The sequence below is a fragment of the Mytilus trossulus genome, chromosome 13, assembly GCF_036588685.1.
Source record: "Mytilus trossulus isolate FHL-02 chromosome 13, PNRI_Mtr1.1.1.hap1, whole genome shotgun sequence".
In the NCBI taxonomy this organism is placed as follows: Eukaryota; Metazoa; Mollusca; class Bivalvia; order Mytilida; family Mytilidae; genus Mytilus; species Mytilus trossulus.
Genome location: NC_086385.1, coordinates 33,470,192 through 33,492,296, shown reverse-complemented (window position 1 = coordinate 33,492,296; position 22,105 = coordinate 33,470,192). Strand labels below are relative to the sequence as shown.

The 22,105-nt window shown below is 31.6% G+C and overlaps 2 protein-coding genes across 2 annotated transcripts; one reads left to right on the top strand and one right to left on the bottom strand.

The window, feature by feature from the left end:
* The first annotated feature begins 2,687 nt into the window (after window positions 1-2,687).
* Window positions 2,688-3,692, top strand: LOC134694295 (ras-related protein Rap-1b-like). Its single transcript, XM_063555302.1, has one exon. The coding sequence runs from the start codon at window positions 2,688-2,690 to the stop codon at window positions 3,690-3,692; it is 1,005 nt and encodes a 334-aa protein (XP_063411372.1).
* A 5,438-nt stretch (window positions 3,693-9,130) lies between these two features.
* On the bottom strand, window positions 9,131-21,672 carry LOC134694812 (uncharacterized). The gene is made up of 11 exons (XM_063555876.1): window positions 21,497-21,672; window positions 18,431-18,610; window positions 16,971-17,234; window positions 15,682-15,987; window positions 12,413-12,739; window positions 11,688-11,774; window positions 11,265-11,304; window positions 10,871-10,902; window positions 10,375-10,461; window positions 10,171-10,217; window positions 9,131-9,494 (listed from the first exon to the last, which is right to left on the bottom strand). Exons 1-11 carry the CDS (start codon window positions 21,558-21,560, stop codon window positions 9,279-9,281), a joined length of 1,650 nt encoding a protein of 549 aa, XP_063411946.1. The 5' UTR covers window positions 21,561-21,672; the 3' UTR covers window positions 9,131-9,278.
* Between the last annotated feature and the right edge of the window lie 433 nt (window positions 21,673-22,105).

Below are 22,105 nucleotides of genomic sequence, written 5' to 3'. Positions count from 1 at the left end.
CACGGGTGCGGTGAGATTTGTTTGGGGGGATGGAAAGCGGGTCTACAATTTTAACAATTACATGATGGTTGTTTACTTACATGATTAATCTTAAAACTCGTGATTGCGCATATAGTTCAAGATGACATCCTGAAGGAAGTTTCACGTGTGACATTTTCAATATGTCTTTACATCGGTCATTTCCCTTTAAGACCAAGAGATATGGTCATAATGGGCAAACGACCAACACCCAACGTTACGGATACCTCTTACAATAAAAAATCAAAAAGAAATCGGGAAAGACAGTCACCTTGTCACTCGGCTTAAATCTTAAGATTCACCATGCTTTTTCCAGAAAAAAAGTTTTTTATTTAAGTAAATTTACAAACTTCTTTAAACAAATTGAACGAAAGGTGTGGTAAATATCAAACATGCATTTCTAAATAAAGATCCCTGAAGTTACAAACAACTTTCACATTTGTAGTGATTTGTTTTCTTATTTTCTCAAGTATCGATTGTCTATATTTAATTTATTGAATACTGTGAATTCATTTATTTTCGTGGGAATCAATTTTTGTGGATTGTGAAAACTTACATTTTCACGGAAATTTTATTTCGTGGTTTTTACCAATCTCTGCATAAAAGCCACAGGCACTTGTCTCAGAAAAAAATTTCCTATATACCTTATTATAATAAGTTATATAGGAATTTTTTTTCTGAGACAAGTGCCTGTGATAAAAGCCTATGGGCAATTTGCAATTCGTTGAACATTTTAATTCGTGGTTTATAACTGTTCCCACTAAACCCACGAGGGTCTGGATCTGGGGTTAATAATTTCTGGATTCTTTAATATCTTAGACCAGTTTCTTATTTTTTTATTTATTTTCCTATTATTTTCTAAATCTACATATTTTCGCATCCAATTATTCTCCATTTTTTATATATTTTTTTTGCCACAATTTCTCCGTTCATTATTTGTTCTCCATTTATTCTGTGCCTTTTGTCCATTCTCTATGCTGTAAACTCATCCAGACAATATAAGAATAGCAAATCAAATTCCTTCAATTCAGTATGAATTGAAAGGGAACCGATTGACCGTCTATTTAGAAGAGAAGCGACAGCTATCAAACTTATACAATACTAAAACATGGGCAAGATAAATATGAAAAAAAAGAGAAAACTTTTCTGCAAATTGGCAAAACAATAATAAACAAAGGACCCTCAATTTCCACTACCAATACTTATATCACAGCCCTTTTTCTCATGTTTTTAGGTTCTATTTTCGCACTAATTAAATAAGTTGATTATTGTAGTTGCAAGTCTTGTTTTTCTTGCAAGTCTTGTTTTTGTTGCCAGTCTTGCTTTTGTTGCCTTTTGAATTTCTTATTTCAAATAATTTATCCTCGTCCGTCTTTAGGTTATCAAAATTGACATATGGTGTTGCTCTTATTCTTCCTTACATCATTTTCAACTACAACTAAAACGAAAAAAGCATGCAATAAATAAATGGTTCTAAAATTTTATAAATTATGTCGCTATTCAATGGCTATTCAAATTAGACAACAACTCCTTCTCTCCCGAAACTATGTAGGTATCCACCCTGCATGACTTTTTCTTATACAGAACAGAAGGCTGTTTATGTCTTGGGTGGGGGAGATAGATATATAAGAATAAAATATATCAATTGCACAAAGGGCATTAAGTGTATCAAGTAACGGAATATTGGACAATATATTACACTTAAGAAAACAACGGGTAATGAAGGCCGTGTGTATTTGCGTCTCTTCGTTTTGTGAGACATTTAAAAAGGAAAACAAAAAATCGAAAATGTTTAGGTTTTTCAGTATTGATTTCTCAAAAACAAAAGTAAATACTAAGGTATTCTCGCTTTTCATTGTTAATTGCTAAGAACAAAAGATACGAAATCAAAAACCAAAAATGAAAAGCAATTTTTGTGTTTAGTTCTCTATACTAGTAATCCCATCATAGATTCTAGGACTACATTGTGTAATTACGCCATACGCGCATTTCGTCTACAAAAGACTCATCAGTGACGCTCTCCAGACTGATAAAAAAAAAATCCAAATAAAGTACGAAGTCGAAGAGCATTGAGGAACAAAATTCCTAAAAGTTTTGCCAAATACAGCTTTATCTATTCCTGAGGTAGAAAAGCCTTAGTATTTAAAAAAATTAAAATGTTTGTAAACAGTTAATTTAAAATATTGTTGTCATTCAAAGAGACTGTTTTCTGCTATTTATACTTTGCGCGTACACAAAACGTAACGGGATAAACAAAATCATAAGCTTTCTATGTTAAATGAAAAATCCTTGGGTTTACAACATGTAAACACCTAGATTCTCACAGGGAGTTGTTTTTAATATGATATTAGCACATGTATTAGTAAAGTCACAAGGCATATTCATCGAGAAGATGAAAAAAGCAACACCTGCGCATGATACAAATCTGTTCAAATTCAGCACTCCTTATTTTCGACATCAACACCTTAAAGAAAAGTATAAATTCAAAACAATTATTTATGTTACCATGGTAACAGAGAAATGTGAACATTTATTGGTTGAGGATTTTAGTTTAAAAGTTATGCGCGCCCAATATACCCCAATACTCACAACTCAGCCTCAGTAGTTAGAGAGAATATTAAGCAGACGACAATCAACAAATCAATCAGCAGTTAAGGATTTTCTTTAAAATGACAGACGATACATCAAGGCATCAAGTTTTTTTGCTGGGAGCAGGCAGTGTTGGTAAAACTTCAATTTTAAATCAATATATGAAAGGGAATTTTACCGAAATTTACACAGAAACTGTAGAAAATATTCAAACGCAACCTTACAGTGTAAACGGAAATATCAAATATGTTGACTTTATAGACACTGCCGGAAGCATTGCATTTCCAGCAATGAGACAGATATACATTTCTAAAGCAAACGGGTTTATTCTAGTGTACGCAATTGACGATGCTTATTCGTTTAGAGAAGTAGTAAGAATATGGGAACAGATTAAATGCGTTCGCAAAAACGTATTAACTATCCCATGTGTTGTTGTAGGAAACAAAATTGACAATGACAATAAGAGGCAGATAGAAACATTCGATGCACTCGAGTGGGCCTTTAATCAAAATCTTGGAGGATGTTTTCTTGAAGTCTCAACTAAAGAGGGTGGGAACGTCAAGGATATTTTCGACATTCTTCTGGAACAGTTCGGAAACACAAGGGCTCCCCAAACTGGTCGATTCACTATTCGATCTACAAGCTTATCAAGGAAACCAGTGGAAGATGAGGGATTCAGACTAAAACTTAGAAAGAAAAGGTTCGACAAAATGGTGGCATACGACAAAGTTGTTTCTTCTACTAAAGTTTTTCAACAGGTTGCGTTCACTGGTTATAAGAAAAACACCATTTATCGTTTGAAACCAGAACCAAAACTGCGCTCCAACAATGCATTGGCAAGGAAAAAAAGTTTTGGTAAAAATGACGAAAAACCTTCTAATGTTAGAAGCACAAGTGTACCAACAGGCAATGAAAAAATTTCTGCGACTAGACAACTTGCAAGGAAAAGCATGGAGGATTTATACTCTTATAAAACCACAAGATATGAACAAGGGAGTAATGAAAACGAGTCTAAAACTAAAATAAATGGCAATACAGGACTATTCGCAAAGGTACGAAAATACTTCCGTAGATCTAGTACGTAACTGTACTAAATAATGACACAATCGGCAATCCTCGGGTAAATCCGCTTCTCTACGGAGTTTGCCGATTTGTGACGAATGAATAATGACAATGAGTTAATATATTATCAGAGAATGAATCTAATATTATACATTGATATGAAATAAATGAAATGTAAGGCTTAAGTGTCCATTTTTAATGAAAACACGGTACAAACGTCTGAAAAAAACCCAGATTGAATTATGTTCAAACTATTCTAGTCGATCATTCGCAGATAATAAAAAAAAGAAAGAAATAACCATGCAGGCTAGATACGAATTGTTTTTTTTTTAAAGATTTATTGTGTTAATATTTATGCTTGATTTCTTTTAATATATCAATAAGAAGATGTGATAAGACTGCCAATAAGACAACCATCTACCCGGCCGAGACCAAAGGATAGAGACGGAGTTACTTTTTATTTCGTGAATTCGAGCTAGTATCATAGAGATGTTCAAATCCCGGGATTTCAGGAACAGTCGGTTTAATAGTCCGAAATTCGGGATTAAATTATATTGTGATGTGGGAATGGACACATTACTTTCATGGGATTTCTGGTTCAAATAATCGTAATCGAATATACCAGGTTTTAAAGAATGTACGCTAGACGTTTTTCTACAAAATTTCTTAAATAATTTCATCTTGGACTAACAAGACCTTTTATTTATCTAGAACAAAACATATAATCAACTTAGTTGCCTCTTTATAAAACAGGTCAATTCAATAAAATGAATAATTTCTAGATGCTTTTCCAATTTGTTATTAAAAAAAACCATATTCTAAATCACTTTCCTTCTTGTAAACTTCCAGGATATCAACCAAAATTGAAATCATATCCTCTTTGAATTCAATTGATGTGGGTCAAAACGTTGGTCATAGAAATTCTTAAAATACAAAGTTGAAAGGTCTTTTATCAAACCATTACTGGCCTGATGAACTTCCGGGTAAATTTTCCAAAAATATGATTCACATCCTTTTGAACCTTAATTATTTCATGTCAAAGTTCGGATCATAACCTTCCCAACATAAAAAAAGTTGTTAAGTGCGTTTTTCATTAGTATTGTTCTTACAAGTGTTGTCAAATTGAGCATTTTTAAATCCGTATAATAATCCGTGTTATTTGCAATGTTCATGTCTACAATTTTGATTCAAAAAGAAAATCATTTTTAAAGAATTTTACAATATCAAAATTGTATTTATTTCCATGCTAGCTAAGTGTTCTAGTAATAATTTTGTCAGAAAGTAAAAATAAGCACCTGCATGATATAGTTTATTCGCGAAGGTATCACCAGACCAGTGGACAGCACTGCTGTTTTCGCATGATTTATTATTGCTATGCTTTTTTTTTTGTGAAATAACTTTTATTTTTCTTAATTAACCTATGAGTGGTGAATCTTTTGTAGACAAAACGCGCGTGGCATACACTATTTTAAGCCTGATATCTTTGACGAGGTTTTTTTTTCACGCTTACTTTTTTTCTTCAAAAAGATGTTATATCTATAATTAATTAAGATAAGCTATCACTCGAGTAAAATTTGCAAACACATGAATACCTGATCCCTTGATTTAGCATGCGCCTCCGGTTGCTGAAATTTCTTGCTGCATTGAAGAACTGTTGGTGACCGTCTGGTGTTGTCTGTTCTATGGTCGGGTTATTGTCTCTTTGACACATTCCCCATTTCGATTCTCAATTTAATAACAGACGATGAGACACAAACAGGCAATGTTAGTTTATCGATATAAAATTTATCAAATAAAGGCAGTATACCGCAGTTCGAAATTCATAAATCGATTGAGAGAAAGTAAAGTCGGGTTACAGACTAAAACCGAGGGAAAAACACATCAACTATATAAGAGGGAAACAAGGAAACAACCGAAACACTGAAGTGCAACAAAAAACAAACAAACGACAATGCAACACATTCAGAAACTAATTACAATATAACAACTGTCATTTTCCAGACTTGGTGCAGGACATTTTAAGAAAACATGGTGGGTTTAACCTGGTTCTTTAGATAGCCAGACAGCGCACTTTAATGGCAATGTTTTACATAACACTGAAATGAACACATAACATGACATGAATACAGTACAAATAAATACAAGAACATTCAAGAAAAATAGACAAACCTTGTAAGTCGATAAGAAAGAGACAAATTTAAACCCGTCTGTGTTAAATATATTCATAATTTTTCTATTAGAGAGTATCGATTTAGCAAAGAAAGAAATTGAAATTGTGTATAAGCACTTTAATATTTGTAAGGAAACCTACATTGACCTCAAAATTATTTTCTGTTTTCTTCTGTCTTTCGGTTGGTTCCTCAGCGAGGTTGAAGATCTCATTTTTTTTTTTATCATTACCATTATTTAAAAAAAAATAGTTTACATAAATCAACGCTATATTTTTTCTCCGCGAGATAAAAACGGGACTAAATGGAGAATAAGATAATATAGTCGCGAAATAATTAATTGCAAATAAATTTACCAATTTAATTCTCAGATAGGAATTTGTTTACACCTATTGTTTAACGGAAATACCAAGTTGTTGTGTAAAGTAAACGCGCTAATTATTTGCAGGTGATGGCATTTACTTCTTAGATTGGTCTTAGTGCTTTTGTTAAGATTATGCTTATTTATCAAGACCTCTGCGGTTATTATACATAACCTGTAAAATGTAATCTCAATAATTATTTTCGCCGATACTTTTACCCGCGTTTAACCCGTGTTAGCCCCATTAGTTAAAGTTTTGTTCCGGTCGGCTATTTTTTCCCGAAATAACGGGCTATTGACTTTGATAAATTGCTGAAAATCACAGTTATGCAGCCTTTTTTCTAAATGCTTTCAGATATTGGTCTAATTTTGGTATGTGAGCTAACCATGATGAGTTACAGATCAAGTTTAAGTTTCGTTCCGCTGCTCTAATTTTTACTAAAATTAGGGATTAACAACTTAGAAAATTGTGGGTGTTGAAAATTACAGTATACGGACTTTTTTTCTATACGCCTCCAGATTTTGAGCTGATTTTTCGATATGTGAGACTTCCATCATATTTGTGTCCACATGATTGTGTTATTGAAACTGCAGATTTTAAAACTTTTTGAGACGGGGTCATTCATGTCGCTTTGACACATCTAGTTTAACTGACATGTTATTGATTAAATTCAGTGTTATTTGACTCTTGTGTAGAGTTGTATAATTGACAATCCTACCACATCTTCTAATTTTAATATTGTGTCCTCAATACCATTTTTTGCTTTTTATATGAAACCTCATCTAGCAATTTAAGCATGGCTTCTTTTTGTTGTTCGTGAATTTAATGCACAATATAGCTTATAACATCCAGCATTTAATTTACATGTTGTTACATTGGTATATATGTGTTTCATCTTTAAGTCCCTTTTAGTTCACCATGTCCAAAGGGTCAATTACTCAATTAGCGTCTGTCGTCCGTTAACTTTTTCAAATATCTTCTCCTCTAAAACTGCTTGACCAAATCTAACCAAACTTGGCTAAAAAAAATCGAGTTTGGTTAAAAATAAAAAGAACTATCTATAAATTGAGGATACTTTCTTATTAAAGAGTATTCTTAGTGCAAACGACATTTTTGTTGTAAAAATAATAACATAAACACAACAAATAAAGCATTTGTAATATTTAACACTCAAAACCTCAATGTGGTGAAAGATTTTGATAAAAATAAAACCAATAAATGGTGTTTCTGATAAAAAAAAATATCGTCTAATAATTAAAGGTTATAACAATGATAATGTCGAAGTTTGATTGGATTTTTTTCTTTGTTCAAATGTCATATTGCAATTGTTTCTAATACAAAGAAAGAAAGGATAAAGTAATCAGACTAGCTGACGTCCAACTGATTAAACTTTCTTGAAAATTACACACGAAGACAAAGTATTTTTTTTTTAGTTTCTGATGGCAACATTTCATAACAAAATGAGAATAAATAGTCCAAGTTGGTCCTTATGATAATTATAATTGTTATTGTTCTGATGACATTATCTCATATTATAGGTGATAAGAAATCATAGACAAAATCAGATTGGACGTCTTATCAAGTCTTTCTATAAACTATCTTCGTGAGAAGTTATAGACAAATTATTTTGAAACAGAGTATCGAACATCATCAACATCATATCTTATACTATATGATACTGTTTTATTTCTTCTTCGCGTTAATACCTAATAATGTACCTAATAATGTTTACATTTCTACCTTAGGTTAGATACAATATTGCACAACTACAGAGTTAAGTGAAGGCATAGAGAATTGTTGTCGTAAATAGCAAATGACTTAAAGATCAACCCCGCATTTTGGTAGAGTTCGTGTTGCTCAGTCGTAGGTTTTTTTAGTGTGTTATGTGGACCGATTTTCTTTTGATCGTTTCTTATAAAGGCGTTGTCACTAGGAATAGGATATATGGCATCACACTGTTTGTATTACCAAACTGTAAATATCGGTATTTACTGGACAATTTAGTACAGTTCTTTGGAACGTATTTAAAAAAATATTTCTCAGTGATTTGCTATTTCAAATTTTGATGGGCGTTCAGTAGAATATACAATAAATGTAGGCCAAAAAACAATTGTCTAACATAAAATCGATCATGCGATTATCTTTTTAAAATTAAATACTCGATATAAACGATAAATACTGCAGCAGTAGTCGATTTTTCGAGTACTCATTGACAACATGGTAAAGGTATGTTTTAATAGGTGTTTTTTAATATATAGTAATATCTTTTTTTGAAGACATATTAGAAAAAGACCCTGGAGCTCTAGATTTGTGGCATCTTCAAACATAGTGTTATAGACCTGAGATATATAGGTAGTATAACTAGTTGAGTAAGGGAAGATTTTATTTGGCTCAATTGGTTAGAGCGCTGCCATTAGATCTCGAGATTTAAGGTTCGAATCCCGCTGGTACAATCATAGATTTACACATCAATAGCTACTGGTACTGGAAAAGGATGACATCGTTACAACATATTCTTGTACAGGAAAAGCATGTAGTGATGACAATACACAATTGTGCCTAATATAAGTAGCATTGCTAAAAGGTACTGGTGGTTGAGAAGGATGACTTTGTTTCTATACATCATGTTGTGAGGAGACATTTTTAATAAAAAGTGTTAATGTAAGAGATTGGTGACAATGTAACAATAGAACATGTTGCTGTAGAAGGCTGTTATTAAAATACAGGCTGATGCTTGCCAAATATGTCGTAAATTTGAATTTAGAAATTACATACGATATGGATAAGCATTTATCCAACTATGAAACAGATCTTTTATTTAAATCAATATGTAGGTTTAGAAGATGAAGGGGAGGGATATGTTTTTTAATCTTGTCTCAATATTATAAGAAAACAATAAGGTAACACTTTAATTTGATAATCGTCCACAAACAAGATACTGTTGGTATTTAATCATTGTTGCTTTTTACATAGTACAATTGATGGTCGATGGCTAGACCATGGAAATGTTGAAATTTTATTTCTAATTTTTCAACATTTAGTCTGTTATCGTGATATCTTCTATAAAATGTTTTCTAAATCAGTCCTCACTTCTGTCAATGAAATTTTCAAGACCCTCAATATCAACAAAGTCTTCCTCGTCACTACTGGACATACTCCGCGTCTCGATGACACTACTACCTCTTTCTGAATTAAGTACTTCGCTATATACTGTTCTGTTTTCAATACCTCTGATCTGAACATCGTGTGACGTAGACGGTTGAAAATACACGTCGGAATGATTCAACTGTCCTGTCTGAAATGTAATGGAATCATTAATTTTGTATGTGCAATTATCTGCAATATCTTAGTAATCAATCATAAACTTTCAAATATGGGTAATCGAAAACATTATACAAACGTTGAGAGCTGTTACACAGAAAACAACCAGACATATAACCAAATCCTGACAGGAAATCAGACCTAATAATGATGGGGAACTATCTTCAATTTAAAATAATTTGAGAAGTGATACAGTTTTCAAAATAGATATTAACTTTAGTTCGTGACATGTAGTTCTGAACATTCTTAAGTACGTTAACTATGAAACGCACAGACCAGGAACAGAAAGCTAGAAAGTCCTTCGAGGTAAGTCCCCTTGCTCAGTATTATTTTGACATGTAATCATCTATTTACAAGTCAGCATGTCACCATATACTATATATATCTTTTTTAATTCACTGCTTAAGACATTTAGAAAGTGTAAATCTCCTCATCTCTTATGTCAAACCTGGACATTTTAATCGGTGTCGTGTACTTATTTCTAGTATAAGTCTTACTAATTATTGTATGTCCTATAATGAACTTTGTTACACATTTGTATCATTTGGCTCTTTGTGTTGCATATATATTTGCCTCCTTATCATTTTACGTTAGTAGTGCTATCAATATTTTTATCCCAAACAAGGCAATAAATATTCATATTTACTTACCAATGGACGCATGTTCTCCTGGTGACTGTATGTTTCATAGTTATATTCTGAAAAAAGATCATTATAAATAACTTAATAAATACCTTAAAAAATTCTGTAAGTAAATTGGTCATTTAGATAACCAGATAGATTAACAAACAAACAGTACAATAACAGGCTTTTAAAATTCTAGTTAATATTTAAAATTTTACAGAAAAATCTTACCAATGACTTCTCCACTAGCTTGAAGGGGTCTTGGTCGAAATACTATTGCATCCTGATACACAATATTCTCAACAGGCACTGGCTGACCTACGATACGAATAAAAATGAAACATGAATTACTAATGATGGAGAATGTCAAAATGGAAAATCACTAAAGTACCAATAGAGCAGAACTGTAGCAACAACAAAAAAACAGAACAAACCCCCATTTCAAGATTTGAAACAATAATGGCGGGAGTTAGAAAATTCTTTATATATTGTCCTGCAATTGATTAAAAAATATACAATTGTCGAACTGTTTCAGCAAAATTCGTTGAATATCTGCAGAAACATTGAAAAATGACAAGAGGCTTTACTTTAATTCTTAAAACGCAGATTTCTTCTACAATTCACTAATCAGTTGTACCTGAATCAAGCTAATTAGAACGTCAAATGAAATAAGATTACGTTTCATCTAGTTAGTGGCATCAAAACAATATACAAATACATCTTTTACCTTCTACCAACTCTGGTATGTCATCCACTATTCTGAAATGAAGGAAAACGGAAACAATCATTAGTGCATCAATCAATGCAAGTATTAAAAAAGTATACAATGTTTGAAAGTTTTTAATTTAAAATGTTCATTTGATAAGTTAAAATAGATATTGGAGCAAAAACAATGAAACGACTTTCGTGAATGTCTTAGAAGTTCTGCATAGTAAAAAAAAATATGGATGAGATTCAATATATAAACCCGGAAATGTCATTTCACTATAAACTGCTATTATTTCTTTTAAAATAAACCTCATGGTATTTTAAACCAGTAATGAAAATAGTTATATGTGAATATCAGAATTTGATATTCAAGTAGGTTTTAATAAGGGGTTAACAGCTGATTTCAACCATACCTTCTCTCTCTGTCTCGTTTTCTTTTCTTTTTCAGGAAAACTGAAATGAAAAGGAATGTTTAATACTACATTGATTAAACATTTCAATATTGATACTGTGATGATATATAATTGTTAGAAGGCCACAGATTTGATTTTGAAGACAACACAATAAATTTAAATTCCGCAATTTATCCCTAAACTTTTATTACAATAATAATAATAAAAAAATGTCAGTTGTAATTAGAAAAATTGTGTCCTGCTAGACATATATTTTAATGTGCCATTATAATTATCTAAATCATATCTTAATTATCTTGTTAAACAATTACATGTATTTGCCACACATGGTCTTGATTTTAAGACCTAAAAGCTATTGTGTCTAACTTAATTCAAAGATTCGGTTTAACTAATACCGTAGTTATTCTGCTTATTGTTCCATACCTACTGCTACTAAAACAGAAACACACATTACCAAAATTACCAAAATGGTAATACTTGCAATCTTGGTACCATTATTAACTTTCTCTTCTGAAATAAAAAAAAAAGAAGAAGGAATTAGTATTATTTTTATAAATTAGATGTGTTTGTGTGTCTCCATGTTGTTACAATCAGTTGTTTATGATTTAAACTTAGGGTAGTAAATCCTGAGATACTGATATATGATTTGTTGTCAATTAAATGCTGGTTTTCTTTTCACATTTCCATGAAATAAAGGTTCCTACTTCTTTGAGTAAAATTGAAATAGGGCGAATTTGGCAACTTTTCGTTTAAGGTTCTGTCTAGTCATAGCGTTTTCACTTTTTCAGGCATTTTTTGAATTGTATTACATTATGTATTTCGGTTAGAGTGTTACTGACTAAGATAACACCAACAGAGAACTTTGGAATCATCTCACTTATGAAATTGTTTATATCTGTTTTGCAATCAGATCATTCCCTTAATTCAAAGATAGAACTGACGTTTTCCAAAATATTTTATGTTTTCACCACGGACTGCGTATTAGCAACGTATATCGTTTACCTGAATAAAGACAGCAACTGCAGAATACCAAAACCAATAGTTTATCGTCAGTGTTATACTAGAATATAAATGCACTTTGCTCCAAATAAGTCAGAAGTATACAACGTATATCAGTTTTGCATTTTTGAAAATTATAACAATCATACCTGTTGTGACTGGTTCTATCTCTACTTCAAAACTACTATTGCCATAACCATTACACAGTGTCACAGTGTAAATTTGAGAGTTATAATTATTTGATATTTCGAAACTCAAAACTACTTGAGTTGCTTCTACAGTTATTTCGGTGCCATAAAAGATTGTGGTACCATTCACACTTGTTTTTTCCATTGAAGCTGCTATATCTTTATTCTCACTTTGTACGTTACACCATTCTATCTCAGATTTGGTATATACAATAAATTGCATATTGAATATCTTCCCAATACCACAATACTGCTTATTCTCAATTTTATCCACGAAAACAGGCGGTCCTTGAAAAAAAGATATTACCACTTTTAATAGTGAAAGGAAAAATTTGGAAAATCAACTCAATTAAGACAAAAGCACGCAGTCACTTGTCTCATTTTTTATATATATATATATAATATAACACAAGGTATGTAACTAATATTTTTTGGAAAATGTCACCCGGTCGCGGACTTCCGTTATATTTCGTAGTAAAAGGTATCTTTCAACTCTCTTTATATATCCCGGTTTCCAATTCCTATTTTATGGGAAGGTGTAAATATTTCTCTGAATTATCTGCTCTTATTTTATTTCATACGTAAAGTCCAGAGAGAGTCTGGATGACATTGATGTAATGGGAAAATTTGAGCATAAAAAAAGAAACTCGTAATTTATTAGACAGAATATCACAAATAACACTTGTTTGATTTTTAAAATGTATCTTATACAATTTACTAACTAAGTGATAAGTTCTTTTCAGACCAAAACCAACAGCTTTTTTAATAACTTTTATAATTTATAATTTACTGCGAGTTAATTGTTTCCAATCTGGCGTAGGTAAATAAACTAATTACGATTGAAATACTCTGGTAGGCCTGCTACTGATGATTCCGACAAAAAAAAGTAGACGTGTTATACATCATTGTGTAGAAAACATCATAAAATTGAGAAAGGAAATGGGGAATGTGTCAAATCGATAACAACCCGACCAGAGAGCAGACAACAGCCGAAGGCCACCAATGGGTGTTCAATGTAGCGAGAAACTCCCACACCAGTAGACGTCCTTACGCCGGCCCCATAAAAAATATGTATACTAGTACAGTGATAATGGACGTCATACTAAACTCCTAATTATACACAAGAAACTAAAATTAAAAATCATACAATACTAATAAAGGCCAGATGCTCCTGACGTGCCAAAAGCGGAAAATTGAAGCGAGGTTAAAAATGTTTATGAGATCTCAACCCTCCCCCTATATCTCTAGCCAGTGTAGAAAAGTAAATGTAGTAAATGTAGAAAATGTAGATTTACGGAATTACAAATCAAAGTGGGGTTGACATCGAGAAATTGGCATAGAACTGAATTTCGCGACCGCCTGAAATTTAAAAAAAGGCGAATTAAGTGACTTTTGTTTATTAATGTATATATTAAAAATTATATACCTATAAGGAGATATTTTCTTTCAGAACGTCGGGTCATTCTTTTTCAGAATCAACCCGGACGATACCATGTTTCAATGGTATATGCTCCAAGGCATAAAATAATGACCTGTGTAAGGTCATTATTTTCCTTGATAAACATGCAATCTATGATTTACTTCAAACATTTATTCGTCTAATAGTTTTTTGTTGCCGATTTTGAAATTTATTTTCTAAAGTTCAACCAATGATAGATGTAAAAGAAACCGTCATTGTAGTCCCGCAATTTAATTTTAAAAACAAATAACGTGAAGTTTTGTTGATTTATCGCTACAATAAAGAAACATTATCATATATGTCAGATGAATTTTAATGTAGACTTTCATAAAATAAATCCAGATTTAACATATTCGTGTGTAAGATTTTGAAAATCTTATTGAGTCAAACTGAATAGGTTGATTGATTTTTGATTGCTTGCTTAACGTCCAGTGGCAAATATTTCATGCATGTTCAGAACGATACACACTGAATAGGAAATCATACTGTGACCTACATGTATTTATATTCGTCTTCGTTTCATTCGATTCAAGTAAAATGGTTAAATAAATAACAATTTTTCCGCGATAGAAATAACATAAAAATAGAAAAAAAACATACCCTCCCCCTTTTCCATAAGCTAAATGGTACAATAAATAACTTACAATTTGTCTTGTATTTGTCATACACCGTTATCGGATGGTAACAATACATTTGTGTCTTACTTCATGCAGTTACAGTAATATTTTTATTGTGTATGGATAACAATTTTTAAAAGGTTTATATCTTAATTATTTAGTGAGTTTTATTTCACATTTTAAATGAGCCGCAGGGCGTATTAAAACATGAACGCATTAGAAAGGAATATCCCACTTTAGTGTTGTCGGTAAAAAAGGATACTAAATTTTACAAATCTCATAAAATTAATATTTTTTGACGGTATATAAGTCAGATAATGCATATTTTAAGGTTTTTCTAGTCGTAGAACACACCTCGGGGTGTCAGGATTGTTCAAAGAAAGACCTCCCTCCGGTCGGTCTTTCATTTGATCAATCCTGACATCCCTCGGTGTAAAGTCCCTGTGTAAAGGCAATATAAAAATGTATATAAATCTTGTTTACAGTATACAGATAATGATATTAACTTAATATCTCGGAAAATAAAGGTTCAAACCTTAAACAAAATAATACCCGTATCACCTTTGTCTTTACCTAAAACAAGGCATAAAAACTTACAACAAAAAACGATCCTTGGTTTTTCAGTAAGAATATTTTTGAACAGTATTTGATAAATTTAAGAATTAAACTCATTATGTTGGTCTACCTTCAATTCAGGATAAATTCATATATCACTTGAATGTTAAGGTCAATATACCCTGAAATATAATATGCTTAGGTCACAAAAGCTTTTGTCTTGGTTACAGAATATAAAACTTTAGTTTTCAAGTTATTATCGGTGTAAAGCTTTGTTACCGAATATAATTTGTTCTTACTGCTATTTTTTCAACTCTTAACGATTGGACCATATTCAAATGAAGTTCGGATATGTATGTTCATCAAGTGGTGTAAATTAGATGTGAGTTCTCTAGATCTACTCCTAAATAGCTAAACATTTTTTTTTTAATTTCTGAAATAATTCAACGTTTAATTTTCTACATTCTATGTCCAATGTTTTTCCATGTCAAATAAAACTATTAATGATATCTTCGCGCTTAACAGTGCTTTATCTACAAAAAGGAGTGCAACTGTCTTGAATGATGAGAGAGATATTTGTTTGCTACTTTTTAAATTACCATTTGCAATAACGAAGATTTTTCCGTCCTGAAAATGTTTGCCAGTACTATCAACCACTCCGTTTGACGCATTACAGATGTAGATACCGCTGTCCTGATACCTGTTGATTCTTTTTGAAATTTGAGGCAGAGTTACTCTTCCATTATCTGCAAAATTTATAGATCTAATGTGTTCGCCGAAGAATGACAAATGCTTCCATTCACCATATGTATAGTTTGCAGGAACCCCATTGGCAAGACATGATAGGGTCCGTGAGACATCAGTGTCGTTAAAATTTACTTGTTGATCAGAAATATCAGGAGGATCTGAAAGATTTGTTTAAAAAATGTTTAAACAATAACATGAATAATGACTTAAAGTAAGTTGATGTAAATAATTGATAAAAACCACTTTTTAGCTGTCACATTTTCAAATTTTGTTTCGAGTTTGATTTTCAAATTTTACAGAAGTTCAAAAATTCAAAACAGGTTAAATTAAGGTAAACGATGACATAGTAAACTGGTATTTTGTGAAGTTTTTTTTTATAGCATTTAGCTGAAATGAAAAATATTGCACTTTATTTTCACAACAAACATGTGCTTCCTTTTGCACTAGCTTTCGGACAATGATTTGTAACTAATCCAGCACAAAAGGTCAAGTACAATTAACTGGGTCAAAGATGTAAACACGGGACGATGAACACAAATTCGGAAGGCAAAATGATGTTCCGTAAACACGTGATTTATACTATGAAATTTTATTGTTAATATGTATACACTGTATTTAAAAGAATGTGTATGTGATATATATAATTAACACTTTATACTTTAGTATACTTTACTGAACTTTTCCCTGGAAATTCAGTAACTAATTACAGGGATACTCGGGCTAACGCTGTAATCCGAGTAAATTGTTAAAGCAGCAGATATATAATTAAAGATATTTACTTTGAAAAAAAAAAAAATAAAATAAATATTGCACGACTCAGTAGAGCCAACTTCGGCGTTGAATAACCTAATACATTCTAAATCAATTTTGTTTAAGACATACACTCACACGTTCTGAATGGGTATGATCTTTTTGAATAATTGAAATTCCATCAATATAATGAATTTCCCACGAACACTTTAATCACCAATGGCAAGAAACAGTATTATGGAATTGCGTATAATATTATTGAATTTGATTAACACGTGTAGCGACTGGTCCAATGATATTAAGCAGAATTCTTACAATATGTGACCAACAGCTTCAATTGGACGAATAAACAAAATATTAATTATAGTAGACTACTGAAAAAAAAACTTACATAAAACTTTAAGTTGAACATCAGTATTTACAAATCCAAACCCATCTTCTGCATAACATCTGTAACCACCGCTATTGTAACGACTGGCGTTTACAAGTTTATAACAAAGGACGGTCGTATCCTGTTTTGAAAATAGAACTGAACTTTTCTGATCCCACCACAAATCTATTGTTATCGGTCTACTATTAAAGGTACAACAGAGTATAACAGATTGTCCCTCATAAACCTTGTTTGGCGTAATGTTCATGGTTAAATGGGGTGCGTCTATATAAAAATAAAAAGTCAAATTATAATATTCAAAATGTGATATTTTCTATGCTTAGCCATTTTCAATACGAATATCTTAAATTCATTACACATTTATAAAGCCGTAAGATTTACAGAAAACATCAAGTTGCAGCCACATATTCAATTCCTTGATTAACATTTTTTCGGCACGCACACTTTTTAATTTTTTTTTACATATAACAACTAATGTATTTCTCATGGGATATCCCTGTATGCATACAAATGTGCCACTTTAACTATGAAATTAAAAAAAATATCATATTCCTGAATTATCATTAAAAAACCAAAGGATATGATGTATCCAGCCATGATGCACAATCAATACACGCTCAGCAAAAAAACAAAAACAAATAAAAAGTATGAAGAAAGGCGCATGTATTTCTGATCTTCATCTCAGGGTCACAATGAGAACTTCAACAAGGAAAACCTCTGAAACAATGTGGAACGTCCAGAATTTTTTGTTGATACATGTATAAACTTATGTGTTACCCCCTTTTGACTTTGAGTTTTCCAGATATTTCAATTAGACGGCTATCAAACTGTATGTATACTGGGAAAATTACCAGATTAAATGCAATTAATCAAGAGGATTATGACTTTTTGTATAAAACCAGTAACAAAATAAAACCAAATATATCAATATCAATAAACCCATAAAAGAGACGTGGTCTTTGAAGCAGCCCCTTATACAAAATGCAACCTGATAAGATGGAATGGTGTCTCAACTAAATGGTGAATCGGTTTGCAGTAGTAAACCTTTAATTATAAAACTAGTGGTCTTATTTGTAAATAAACGCATTACGCGTCAATATTTATCTTGACAATTTTACTCAGTGAGGATTTGCATAGTGGATTATGCATGCATACATGTGTACCAGGAGGCGCCTACCCTGTCTTGTCGCCAACGGTATTATGTATTTTTGACATTTTAAAAACAAAAGTTAATTTTACAAATTTTGATGTAAAAGGGAGTCAATGAAATATTTTTTTCGTTCGTGGTAAATGAGGACACACCATCTTCATTTATAACTCAATTTTTTTTTTTGGAAAAAATACTGCTTGACTGGTTGTTTCGTTGGATGCGTGTTCAGGTGTTTTGTTAGTTCTTCTTTGAGGGTAGTACCATCTTGTTGATATCATCAATCTACTTCACGAAAAAAAGCATGACTTACTGGAATTAATTGGAGACCTGTGGCGGAATTCTTGGTTAAGGTTTCCTATTCTTTTATAAGTTGTATTTTTGATTCCACGCGTGTAATTCTGAAAGGTATCCTGCCTGTTTTCGCCGTGAAGCATTGCTGAATTTCCTTTCATCGTAGGGTCATTGCGTATTGTAATAAGATGCACAAAACCTTTACAAAAAAAAAAAGACATATATTACACCTAGGGTAGAACCAGGGTTCACACTGAATCTTAAACATATTTGATACATATTTAATTACATATTTGGTCATACTTAAAAGTATTACTTGTTCAATTTTTATTTAAGGATGTACTGATTATGTTTGTGATTTTAAAATGAATAAAATTGAGAATGGAAATGGGGAATGTATCAAAGAGACAACTACCCGACCATAGAAAAACAACTGCGGAAGGTCACCAACAGGTCTTCAATGTAGCGAGAAATTCCCGCACCCGGAGGCGTCCTTCAGCTGGCCCCTAAACAAATATATACTAGTTCAGTGATAATGAACGCCATACTAATTTCCAAATTGTACACAAGAAACTAAAATTAAAATAATACAAGACTAACAAAGACCAGAGGCTCCTGACTTGGCACAGGCGCAAAAATGCGGCGGGGTTTAACATGCTTTTGAGATCTCAACCCTCCCCCTATAGTACCTCTAGTCAATGTAGAAAAGTAAACGCATAACAATGTATACCAAACAACTTTGAAATTAATAAATGAATGATGAAGCAACATACAATTATGGCCCGCGTAGAAGGTGAATAAAGCAGTCGAAGAATTACACTTCCTCGGGTTAACAATTTTGGATATTCAACGACTCAAAGGGCCATAACTGTACGATTATACCGTACAAATGATTAACACTAAAATGTGTAACCGTTTTTTAACCATGAAAGGTAATTCCGTATTAGCCAATCAAATGATTACCATGATTACTATGTAATGTAAGGTGTAATAATCAATATTAATCACGTAACATACATGATACATGTTTAGTTAAATCTAATTAAGGCTGATAATATATGCATTTTATTTTCTTATGTGTTTGCACAACCTTTATTGTTATGACAACATCTTATTATAATGAGTCAAGATCTTTAAATAATTATTCAAAGGCGACAATTGTATCATTTCCCTCTGTTGCTCAGTCCATATCGTTTACTTGAATATGTATGGTGGCCCATGTCGAAGCTGGTACATTTATACATGTCTGGTCATATTTTGGGGTTGCCAAGTGAGATTTCTTTTTTTCACAAATTGCAGGACCCCTAAATTTTAAAGATGGTGAAAAATGTTACTCTCCTAAAGAAATAATCCGAAAAATTTAATTCTGATCATAAAACTCAATAAAAAAATTGGTCTTTCAAATAATTAATTTAACATGTTTTAGGACAAATCTTCATATTTTTTTCTCATCATATCAGCTCTATAAAACAGTTATTATTCATTTATATCCATTTCTTGAATCACAGCATCCACAATTATCTGGCGGACTATTTTTTTTCTTCTATTTCTTCATCTGAGTTTTTCATCTCAAGGTCAATTAGGGATATTGACCCACGTGTTTAACAATAAGACGATGTATCTTTGTCATCATAATTTGTTCAAAAAACTTTTTATCATTTTGCTGCAGTATTTTGGCCCAATCTATGTAAAATACGTTTAAAAACAACTAACATTTAATCAATTTTCTTGTTTTGAGCATTTTCGTGCCAAATTTGCAGTAGTATAAGCAAATCCTTTGAATATGCCCACCAATAATTATCTTTTATGTGGAGGGGTCTGCGTGATAAAAAATGTATTACCGATAATCCACATTTGGTTATAAATGCAATAAAAAAAAATGGAAACCAACCACGGTTAATAATTTATTGCGTCCGAAGTGCTTTTTTGTCGAGCCTTCGACTTTAGTTAGAAAAGAGACATAGCGATCCTACATTCCGTCGGCTTCGGCGTCGACAGAAGCTTGTTTATGATCATAAGATTGTATCAAGAAGTAAATTTTGTAAAAATAAAATTACATTTTTCTGTATTTTACTTATAAATGGACAGAGTTTGTCTGCTGGGAAACATAACATTCACTCTGTGGTTAAAGTTTTTGAAATTTCAATGACTTTCTTAAGCTATACTGGATTTCTACCAAACTCGGACAGAAGCTTTTTTATGATCATAAGATAGAATCAAGAAGTAAATTTTGTAAAAATAAAATTACATTTTTTCTGTATTTTACTTATTAATGGACTTAGTTTTTCTGCTGGGAAACATTACATTCACTCTATGGTTAAAGTTTTTGAAATTTCAGTTACTTTCTTAAACTATACTTAATTTCTAACAAACTTAGACAGAAGCTTGTTTATGATCATAAGGTAGTATTATGAAGTAAATTTTGAAAAAATGAATTTCATTTTTTCCGAATTTTACATTTAAATGGACTTAGATTTTCTGCCATTAAACAACACATTCACTCTGTGGTTCAAGTTTTTAAAATTTTAATAACTTTCCAATACCATTTTGGAATTGTACCAAACTTGGACAAAAGCTTGTTTATAATCAAAAGGTTGTATCGAGAAGGAAATTTTGTTGAAATTTTGTACCTGACAGTGTGTATCTGTATTTTACTTATAAATGGACTTAATTTGTCTTCTAGTTAACATTACATACAGTCTGCATTTAAATTTTCAAACATTTATTAGATTCATAAACTATCTTGGATTTTTACCAAACTTGGACACAAGCTTTTTACAATCAAAAGATAGTATAAACGGGAATAATTTAGTTTATTTGTTTCCTCATTTTTGTTGAGCGTGTGATTAACAGCAAAAGGAGGCGAGACACTTGGTTGCGCGGAACCCTTATAAATTTTTGGATTTACCTTCATCAGGAACGCTCAAAGTCAAAATTAGTTCATGAAATTTATTTGTATTTTTAAATTTTAGTATGATAGGTTTAACTTGCTTCATAACTCAGGAAACACTTTGTTACTTGGCAAGTCATAACTCATAAAATTGATAACAGGAAGAAATTAGACTTAGTAATTTTACACAATTACCTGTTTTAAACAATAGAACAGTTAACAGTTGCCAGCTATATCGTATATTAGTTGTCTTCATCATTTGAATCAAGATCTGGTAACAATAAGATATTTCATACTACAAACACGATGACGTTTTCATATGTGGATGCGACTGTTCTCTTCTTATTCCAGTTTTAGAGCCAAACAGCTACATGTAGATACTCTGTTGATATGCACTTATAAGGAAAGTACTCTCATTAAATATTAATAGCTATTTTTTAAAAATAGAAGATAAAACAAAAATCTCGACATTTAAAGTGAGAAAATAATTGAAATCGGAAAGAGGATATAGGATTAACGAGTCATATATAATTCTTCCTGTAAAGTCACATTTATTTCCACATTCACTTAAGTAAAATGTTGTAATGCATTGAAACAATGCTATTTGACACAGAGAATTTGACCCTGGTATGGGTTACAGACTTAAAATGAACTATAAAAGAGCAATGTTAAACATACATTGCAGGATATAATCCTTTCTATATCTGTTAGTCTTTTTATGTCTATCATTATGCAATTATATTGATATTTAGTTTTTAGATTCGATTTTAATCTTCGTTTTATATGTTTGTTTCTTTCACTGAT